We start from the raw sequence: 10735 nt of genomic DNA, 5'->3' as shown, positions 1-10735 counted from the left end.
CGGGAAGTGGGCCTTTGCTCAAGGATAGGGCAGTAGCCTTGAGCTGAAGAACTCAGGGACAACACCCAGGCTGAGCTCAAGCCCCATGACTCATACAAACACACACACACACACACACACACACACACCACCAAGTGACTTAAGCTAAGGCAACTCATCTCCCCAAGGACACCAACCAGTGAATGGAAGCCGTTAACTGCCAACATAGGCCCTGGCCGCATCTCCGGGAGTGGAGGTAGAAGCTCTGAGCACAGGACAGGCACAGGGTGTTCTGGAGAAGATTCCCAGGGATAAAGGGCTGGCTGCGTGGCAGCATCTAGGGAATGGCTGCTCCTGATCCATGCTAACCAGCACTTCTTACCAGCGCTGAATGGCCCAAGTCTGGGATAGGTAAACAGTCTTTTGGTTAGAAAGTGAGACATCATGGTGCACGTGATTCACTCTCTGGTTTCCCAGAGGCTGATGGTCCTTCACAAACTCAGATACCAAGATACAACAGCGCGGGACCCTAGAGCCCCGCTCCACGTGGCTGCACACTCTTGAACACACACCACCATTCAACTCCTTCGGTGTCATCTACCTCACAACCACACACCAGAGTGCAAAGGAAGAAAACATCCATGACAATGTTTATTCTGTCGTGGACTACTGCCACCTGTGGGAAAGGAGCAGCATGAGGTGCCCAGGCCCAAGTCCCGTCGCTGGTGGCCGGGGTGCCGCTCACACGAAGTTCTGGGCAATGGCCAGCACCTTGGAGTACTCGCCCTCCCTCTGGCGCAGACTGGTGGGGATGGGGATCTTGATTCGGGTGCCCACAGGGTTCCCGTTGTCCTCAATGAGGACCACGTTGTTGGAGTCAAACCTGGGGGTCATCTGGGGGCCGGGCATGCGGTGTCCCACGATCAGCGCCTTCTTCTTCTGTCCCCGGATGGCCAGCAGGATGCGGTCGCCGACCTTGCCCACCCCACTCTTGTTGTAGACATGGATGCACCGCGGAGGGCGATGGTAAGGGGTATTCCCCAGGGCACTGTTGTCCACCACACGCACCCGCGTCATCTTCTGAATGGCACTGAGGCTCCCGGTGGTGCTGACAGGGGAGAAAAGGCAATCTGTGACCTGGGTCTCTCCAGGCCACGTGCAAGCGAGTACACGCTGCCACTTGTAGGCACGCACACATGTGTGCACACATGTGCATATGTACACACAAGCATTGTCTTTGTTTCATCACAATCCAGAGCTTCGGCTGCCTATCTCGATGGGTGTAAGAGAGCTCAATTCTTCTTTGCAGCCAGATCAAGTTAAAAGTTTCCAAAAGGACTCTGGGAACTGAAGGAATCCTATGGCGGGTGCAGCCTCACCCCCTGCCAACCCTGCAGAACCTGCTCCCAGGCGCACCCTTCCTTTCCCAGCTGCACTCCACCCCGCCCTCCCCTGGCACCCAAAGCCTGGGCTAAAGTTCTCCACACAGTGCAGCAGGAAGTAGAGAGAAGGCAACACTCTTTTGTTTCATTACTAATGGGGGTTTTGGGCTTGTTGTTGTTTCTGGCAGTCATGAGGAACTCAGGGACTGGTAGGTGCTAAACAGATGCTCTACCCCTTGAACCATGCCTTCGGCCCCTTTTGTCCTTGGTTGTTTTTGCTTCGTGCCCAGGTCAGCCAAGGCTCCTACCTACGCCTCTCCGTGTTGCTACTGGTGACTCTGGTGGCATACACCTGCAACCCCAGCTGTGCAGGAAGTGTACATAAGAGGACAACATTCCAGACCAGCCAGACAACTATGAGGGCTCTACTGTCCTAGAGGAGTGATAGGGCCAAAAGTAGTAAAATCACTGTAAGAACTTTGCAGGAAGCCAGGAACCAGTGGCTCACACTTGTAATCCGAGCTACTCAGGAGGCTGAGATCTGAGGATCATGGTTCAAAGCCAGCCCAGGCACAAAAGTCTGTGAGACTCTTATCTCCAATTAACCACCAGAAAACTGGAAGTGGTGCTGTGGCTGAAGGGGCAGGGCGGTAGCCTTGAGCTAAAGAGCTCAGGGACAGTGCCCAGGCCAAGTTCAAGCCCCACAACTGACCCCTCCCCCCAAAAAAAATTGTAAGTAGGGACAGAAAAATAGCAACTTCCACCACCACATTACAATCCGGGCAGAGATGTCATCTCCCCATCTCGCAGGGCACAGGATGCACCCCTCCCTCCACTCTCACTTTCCTGGACCCCAACACCTTCCTCAGTTCCCATTCCCATTCCAGTCCCTACAGGAGCCAGCCCTAGTGGGACATCAACTCAGAACAGGTTTGAGGAACTTAACATGAGAGTTACCTGAAGTAGCACTGGCTGAGCGCTCGGCCCGAATGTGTGAAGAGGCCTAGGGGCCCAGAAAAGACAGCCATGGGGGTCCCAGATGGCAAGTCCTGCTGGAAAGGAGGAAAAGGTCACTGTTAAGTCAGAGTCCTTACTCAGAGCAGTTATCTTTGGGACTTATGTGGGAGATGGCACTTGAGCACAGATCATTAGTCACAAAACTAAAGGTTTCTTAGTGATTACAGGTGTACGATGAGCCAGGCACAGTGGCTCGTGCCTGTAATCCTAGCTACTCAGAAGGCTGAGATCTGAGGATCATGGTTCAAAGCCACCCCAAGTACTAAAGTCCTTGAGACTCTTACCTTCAATTAACCACCAGAAAACCGGAGGTAATGCTGTGGCTCAAGGGGCAGTGTGGTAGCCTTGAGCAGAAGAGTTCAGGGACAGTGCCCAGGCCCAGAATTCAAGCCCCACAAGGGACCAAAAAAAAGGTGTGCCTTGAATAGCCAAACCTGTGTTCCGCCTCTGGGTCGGGAAGTGAGGATGGCCCAGCGCTACAACAGCAAAGAGGAATTCTTCCCCCCTCCTAGCTCTTCCCAGATGGCGGGACACAAAGGAGTCCTCACCAACAGTGAAAACCATGCCACCCACTGACACTAAGCACTACCCGACCTGTCTCCACATCATCTTCCTGCCAAACATGAAAGCCAGAGCGCCGGTGTAGCTCAAAGTCAGCGAAGAAGAGCCAAGGCTGCCTTTGCCATGGCAGAGCCAGTCTCTCAAGTGACATTGTAACCTGGGGGGACTGTGGCTGAAGGGGGACCTTAGGAAAGCAGGCAACAGCGCAGAGCCAGCCTTCACAAACATGGCAATACCTGAGCATCTTTGGGGCATGGCTGAGAAGAGCCTAGCAGCTGGTGACTCCAGCCACAAAGTATGCTCACTCCCCACCCAAGGGCCTGGTTCAAGAACTCTGCCAGTTCAAGCCAGTACTCTGTAGTATTTACACACAACTTTGCTTCTCTTAAGTGCAGATAAGACTGTTTCATAAAGGTAGGGGGTCTCTACAGGAATAACTAAACAAACCAAAAAAATGCCTCAAGACCCAGGAATTCTCCAAGCGCTATCCTGGAAACAACCCATGAAGCCTTGGCCAAATGTAATCACCATCAAAAAATGAAAGAAGGCAGCTAACTTAGCAACTGTTAACATATGACACAGAGAAACACAGACCATAGGATGAGGCCAGCTTTTCTGTGCCAGCTAGATGTCAAGTAACCACGCTGCTGAGCTCCAGTTCGGTCAGGAGGGCCCAGCAGGGTGACCGTGCACAGTACCCAGCCCAAAGCCTGGCACTTGGTGCCCATGAGCCGCTTCTGCTGCCTTTCTTCACCACAGGGCAGACATCATCACCCATAACAGTCAAGGGCACTGGCCAGCCAAGGGTGTTTCCTGTGCCCCAAAGCCTCATTCTGGGTCCAAAGTTCCCTTACACAGCCCCCATCACAAGGCTTTGGAGTCTCTGGCTGAGTACTTTATGTTGACATCTCAGGTAATGGTCCTACAACTTCCATAGTATCATAATTACTCACCTCACTGGTATGCATGGAAAATAGGCCCAGAGAGGTAAATAACCTGACCAAGGCAGCACAGCTAGAGGTAACAAGGCAAACCCATGCTGACTCAACAGGGAGTAAACAAGACAACATCATTTAAATAGGAATGCCTTCCTACAGGTTCGCTGAGTGCCCTCAACAACACCGACATGGCATGTTCATTTTACTTGCCAACTCCATGCAAGCTCAATCAACCCAAACACAACCACCGGGTGAAAACTATTCACTTTAGCCCAATCTAAGTTTTGAGGACAATCTGTGGTGTAGGTGGCAAGAAGAGCTCCATACTCCAAGCAAGAACTAAAAATGGGCACCATCCACCACCGCGCTCCAAGCAGGCTGTCTGGTCCAGGCTGCAGCTCCCTCAAACCCCAGCCAAGCCTTGCCATCTGATGCTGGCAGGCCCTTCCTGGTCTCACTCCCAGGAGAAGCCTCCTGGGCTTCTCCCCAGTCCCTCAAGATGAGCCCACCACCACCCACGTCCAGAGCCGGCAACACTCTTGCCCGCATAGCCTCTCCCCTCCCTCCTCCTTCCTCCTCTTCTCTCCCCGTGCTTTCCCAAGGACTGCCAAAGCTTCGAGGAGCTCCCCAGAATCACCTGATATGGGTATTATCAGGACTTACTTCCAGGCAGTCATTGCAAAACCCAAGGGTGCCTCCCACCCCATTTCCTCTCTGTTCTTCACTCACATGCCCCTCTCAAACCTGTGCTGCTCTCTACATCAGCTGCCACCCTTCCTGCACACAATGGACACCCATGTGTCCATGCTGGTAGAACCGTGCAGACACGACATTCACTCTCCCGATGCATGCGCTGCATAGACTTGCAACAGATGCCAGGGGCTTGCACGTGCTAGGGAAGCTCCACACCAAGGAGCCAGATCCCCAGCCCTGCATATCTGTATGGAGTCCCTCAATATTATACTCCCTGCTACACGCTATTCCAAACCCAGAAACCATAGAGGACCCCATAATATGGCATCTGAAGAGCAACTGTAATTCAGGAGGCAGCCCAGCAGCTCTCACGCCTCCCCCTCCAAGGAGCACTTCCACTCCTCCAGAAGCACCCAACGATGACTTCCCTTGGTAAAAGATTGGATACTCATCTCCAGCCCTGGGCCTCCTAGCCATTCAAAGGCCTCAGCATTCCCATGGCCTTTCACTTAGGGTATACACTCTCTTTATCCTCCAAACCCCAAATTGTCCACTCCACTTTCACACCAACAAGCAAGACAGAAGGTCCTGAACACTAAGAAGACAATAAATATCTGTAGACTAAGATACCTGGGCAGGTGGGGAGTTTGGCCTAGTGGTAGAGTGCTTGCCTAGCATGCACGAAGACCTGGGTTCAATCCCTCAGTACCACATACATAGAAAAAAAGCCCAAAGTGGTGCTGAAGCTCAAAGTGGTAGAGCTCTAGCCTTGAGAAAGGGCAAGGACAGTGCTTAGGCCCTGAGCTCAAGTCCAGGGCTGGCAAAAAAAAAAAAAAAAGATACCCAGGCAGCCCAGAGGACAGGCCCTGAGGCCTACCCACACCATGCAGAAGCCCAACATGGCAGGCAGTCTTGCAGTCTTGTCTGCACGTGAGGAGCACAGTCACAGGCCTGGCACTTTGAAGAAATCAAAACCCCAACTTCAGGAAAGGGGTGATATTGTAAAAAAAAAAGAAAGAAAGAAAGAAATGTACTCATAGCCAGGCATGGTAGCTCACGCTTGTAATCCTAGCTACTCGGAAGACTGGGATCTGAGGATCATGATTCAAAGCTAGCCCAGACACTACAAAGTCCATTAACCACCAGAAAATTGGAAGTGGTGCTATGGCTCAAGTGATAGAGCGCTAGCTTGAGGAAAGCCCAAGGACAGTGCTCAGGCCCTGAATTCAGTCCCCAGGACTGGAAAAAAAAAAAACCTCCAACCCCTGCTGGCTCTGGTGGCTCATACCTGTAAGCCTAAGTAGGCTACTCAAGAGGCTGAGATCTGAGGATAGTGGTTTAAAGTCATCCTTGGCAGGAAAATCCACAAGTCTCATCTCTCCAATTAACCAGACCAAAAGCCAGAAGTGGAACTGTGGCTCAAGTGGCAGAGCACTAGCCTTGAACAAAACAGCTCAGGAACAGCACCCAGACCTGGAGTTCAAGTCCCAAGACCAGCACCTACACATATACACATTTAAAAAAAAATCACATTATGTACATCCAACTTTTTCCATCTCATGCCAGGGCCTGCCCAATCATACCAGATGGTAAACCCTTATTTTCCATCTAATTCCTTTTCATTAAATTTGTTCTGTAGATGAGGGATATTTTTTGTTTCTTTGGTTTTTGTGCTGGGTCTGGAGCTTGAACTCAAGAGCCTGGCCACTATCCCTGAGTTTTTGTGCTCAAGGCTAGAACTCTACCACTTAAGCCGCAATTCTAGTTCTGCTTTTTGCTGGTTAAGTGGTGGTAAGAGTCTCACAGATTTTCCTGCCTGGGCTGGCTTCAAACTACTATCCTCAGGTCTTAGCCTCCTGAGTAGCTAGAATTACAGATGTGAGCTATTGGTGTCCTGCCTGTTTGTGAGTTTTAATTCCATGCAAGTTAGTATATTACAATTTTAAAAGTATCCTTAAAGCTGGACACTGGTGGCTCACACCTATAACCTAGCTTCTCAGGAGGCTGAGATCTGAGAATCATAGTTCAAAGCCAGCCCAGCAAGGGAAGTCCGTAAGACTCTTAATTCCAATTAAAGCACCAGAAAACTGGAAGTGGCACTGTAGCTCAAAAGTGGTATAGGCCATTAGCTTCAGGGACAGTGCCCAGGCCCTGAGTTCAAGTCCCAGGATGGACAAAATAAATAAACAAAAGTATCCTCCCACTTTCTTCAGTGGTTTCATTCCTGAGCTGCCAATGGAGACAAAGCGGGAACAACAGTGTGTAAGATCTACTAAAAACTTCACTGTGCTAGAGGCACACAATAAGAAATAGGATGTCACAGATGGAAAAAAAATCAGTCAGCAAAACACCTGAACCAACCACTTCAAGGAGGATTTGTTCTGGCTCATGGTTCCAGCATGTTTCACCCATGGCCACTTTGCCCCATGCACTTGGGCAAAGCATCATGGCAGCCAGAGCATATGCACAAGCGGTTTTCATTCTTGGCAAATAGAAGTAGAGGCACAGACGGACAGGAGGGCAGCAACAAAACTCCCCCAAGGACCTACTCCCAGTGAACTACTTCCTCCAGCTAAGTCCCACCTTCTAAAGTTTCCAGAAATTCCCCAAAAGAGCACCACTCCCTAGGGACCAAGGCTTGCCTCAAGCCTTTTTGAGACACTTCACCCAAACTACAACATAAGGACATCTGCAGACTTGTCCCCAATTAGAATGAACTCCGGACAGAGCTGTTTCTGTCACTCCCTGTGTAACACCAACACAGCTAAGATGAAGCTTCCATCACTTACACACATCACTGAAGCAAATGCACCCATAAATGAGGGTACTCTCTCTGCTCCAGGCTGCCATACCATCTTTAAAGACTCAAGAAATACAAAGCAGCCTCATTCTGGTATGGTAGTTAACACCTGTAATCCCAGACACTCAGAAGGTAGAGGCCAGAGGATCACAAACTCAAACTCAGCCCCGGCTACATAGTGAACCCATCCAAAAATTAAAAAAAAAAAAGTAGCAAACACACCAGCTCTTCAGTAAATACCTACACTCTACCCAGCTCAACCTAGGACCAAAACTGAAGCCAGTTCTGATTCACCTGCCAAGAGGTAGATTTTATAGCATCACTAGCAGTAGGCAGTTTCCCTCAGAAGTACTAGGGGAGGCCTCAACTACAGGGGCATGGAGAAACAGAAGAAACAAACTTACTTTCCTAGCTTTGCCCACAAAGCAAGAACATAGCCAAGGGTTCCATCTTGTTGTTTGGTTTAAATCAATGTTCCATCCTCTTATGAAAATATTTAAATCAGAGGTCTTAACTACTAATACTAGTATTTAAAACAGTGATTCTGGCTGGGTACTAATGATTCACGCTAGTCAGGAGACTGAAATCTGAAAGTCATGGTCTGAAGCCAGCTTGGGAAAAAAAGTTTGAGACTCTAATCTCCAATTAATCACATAAAAAGCCACACATAGTGCTGTGGCTCAAGTGATAGAGTGCTAGGCCTTGAGAAAAAGATGCTTAGGAATAGCGCTCAGGCCCAGGTCCAGAGTTCAAGCCCCAAGATCGGTAAAAAATTAAAATAAAATAAAATAAATAACTAAAACAAGCTGGGCACTGATGCTTCATGACTGTAAACTTACCTACTCAAGAGGCTGAGATCTGAGGATCAAGGTTCAAAGCCAGCCCAGACAAAACAGTACATGAGACTTAAGTGAAGCGGGAAACCAGTGGCTCACATCTATAGTCCTAGCTACAAAGAAGGCTGAGATCTAAGGATCATGATTTGAAAACAGCCTGGACAGGAAAGTCTGTGAGATTCTTATCTCCAATCAACCACCAAAAAATCCACAAGTGGTACTATGGCTTAAGTGGTAGAACACTAGTCTCAGGCACAGAAGCTCAGAAGCAGTGCCCAGGCTCTGAGTTCAGGTTCTAGGACTAGCGCATGAGCACATACACACAGAGGTCAGTTTTCAAGGACTCCAGACCATCTCAAGATTCCAAGAGCTGAGTGGAATCCATGCTCTGAGCCCGACAGACCTAAGAGAGGATTCCAGCTGGAGTTTTACACTTGATACCAGGACAATGGAAAAATACTTTAGCCTCTTTCCACAGAACCCTGGATTCCATAGTGCTTTGGATTCAGTTTTCACTATCAGCTTGCTGAAATGCTTCCTTGCCTCTGTCTGGGAAGCATAAGTGGTCCACTCACTCCTCAAGGAAGGCTGTGAGTAGGTGGTGAGCCCACACAGGCAGAGACACTGCAGCCACCACATACTCAGATTCACAACTACATTATTATTATTGTTGTTGTTGTTGTTGTTGTTTTACCAATTGTGGGGCTTGAACTCAGGTCCTGAGCACTGTCTTTGGACTTTCTCAAGGCTAGAGCTCTGCCACTTGAGCCACAGCACCATTTCCTGCTTTTTTTCTATGTATGTGGTATGGAGGAATCAAACCCAGGGCCTTCATGCATGCTAGGCAAGCACTCTACCACTAGGCCAAACTCCTGGTACCTCACAACTACATTATTTAAAAACTAATTATAGTTAAGAAAAGCCTTCCAGGGCTGGGAATGTGGCTTAGTGGTAGAGCACTTGCCTAGCATGCACAAAGCCCTGGGTTCCATTCCTCAGTACCACATAAACAGAAAAAGCCATAAGTGGCATTGTAGTGTAAGTGGTAGAGTGCTAACCTTGGGCAAAAGGAGCTCAGGGACAGTACCCAAGCACTGAGTTCAAACCCCAGAACTGACAAAAAAAAAAAAAAAAAAAAAAAAAAAAAAAAAAAAGCCTTCCAAACTCCAGGTAACCAATGGCTTTCCATTTCCATTTTCCAGATATCCGTCACTAGTATTCTGTGGCCCCAAAGCTGGTTTTACTGTTCAATGCAAGCAATGGGACACACTATTTTAACAACCATAAAAAAAGAAAAGTTACACTGTATAGGGGCCAGTAGTTTGGCTCACAGTGGTAGAGTGCTTGCACAAAGACCTGGGTTCAATTCCTCGATAACACATACATAGAAAAGGTGGAAGTGGTGCTGTGGCTCAAGTGGTGGAGCACTAGCCTTGAGGAAAGCCCAAGGACAGTGTTCATACCCTGAGTTTGGCCTCATGACTGGCAAAAAAAAAAAAAAAAGGTCACACTGTATATAAAAAGTTCCTTGAGAAATAAACATCCAAAGAAGATGTCCTGCATAAAAAAATTAATCTACTTCTTACCCTCAGTGAGATCCTCGATTTTAATACTTGGCAGTAAGTAAGAGTGAAGGATGAAGTCAAGCCTTGCCCTGACAAAGAGCAAGATCCTACCTCAAAAATATCCAAAGTGAAAAGATGTGGCTTCAGAGAACCTTCTTAGCAAGCATGATGCCCAGTTCAAACGCCAGCATCATCAAAAGAAGGGTACTTATTCTAAAAGCAACTTCCTCTGAGATTTTTCTATTCATTTTTATTTATTTATTTTTGTGGGTCATAGGGCTTGTACTCCGCCTGGGCGATGTCCCTGAGCTCTTCAGCTCAAGGCTACCACCTTACTCCTGGGCTTGGGTGTTGTCCCTGAGCGCTTCAGCTCAAGGCTATCACCCTACCCTGGAGCCAAGCCCCACTTCTCATTTTCTAGGAGTTAATCGGAGATAAGAGTTTCAGGTTCTTTTGTGCCTGGATTGGCTTTGAACCTTGATCCTCAGATCTGCCCGGTTCATTTTTATTTTTAAGATGTCCATAGCTGAATATAGTCATCACATATGTAATTCTAGCACTGGGAAACCAAAGAAAGAGGATTAGGAGTTCAAGACTGGCCTAGGCTCTATATCCAGGACCTGTCTAAATACCTATGATGGTGATTTTCACCAAGTAAGATTCAGTTTGAAGGGGAAAAAAAAACTGCCATAGGGGCTGGGAGTTTGGCCTAGTGGTAGAGTGCTTGCCTGGCATGCACGAAGACTCAGGTTCGATTCCTCAGTACCACATACATAGAAAAAAGCCGGAAGTGGTGCTGAGGCTCAAGTGGTAGAGCTCTAGCCTTGAGAAAGTCCAAGGACAGTGCTCAGGCCCTGAGCTCAAGCCCAGGACTGGCAAAAAAAAAAAAAAAAAAACCTGCCATAAACCAAACTATTTGGTTGCATTCCACAAGCTACTGCTGTTTGAAAAGCCAACAGACAGC

General features: G+C 48.5%; 1 protein-coding gene across 6 annotated transcripts in view; it reads right to left on the bottom strand.

The window, feature by feature from the left end:
* Positions 1-600: 600 nt before the first annotated feature.
* Positions 601-10735, bottom strand: part of Mrpl14 (mitochondrial ribosomal protein L14) — a 12245-nt gene continuing 2110 nt past the window's right edge. For 3 of the 6 annotated variants that reach the window (XM_090355577.1, XM_090355574.1, XM_090355575.1), the window contains exons 2-3: positions 2319-2413; positions 601-1087 (exon numbers count right to left, since the gene is read on the bottom strand). In XM_090355577.1, the coding sequence (XP_090211703.1) occupies positions 721-1087; positions 2319-2389 (438 nt within the window). In that variant the 5' untranslated portion in view covers positions 2390-2413 and the 3' untranslated portion in view covers positions 601-720. The remainder of the gene's footprint in view (positions 1088-2318; positions 2414-10735) is intronic. The other 3 variants (XM_090355579.1, XM_090355576.1, XM_090355578.1) reach the window with 1 other exon arrangement.

The sequence above is a fragment of the Megascapheus bottae genome, chromosome 22, assembly GCF_031878675.1.
Source record: "Megascapheus bottae isolate mThoBot1 chromosome 22, mThoBot2.hap1, whole genome shotgun sequence".
Lineage (NCBI taxonomy): Eukaryota > Metazoa > Chordata > Mammalia > Rodentia > Geomyidae > Megascapheus > Megascapheus bottae.
Note: the sequence above shows the minus strand (reverse complement) of the source record. Positions and strands in the feature narration are given on the sequence as shown.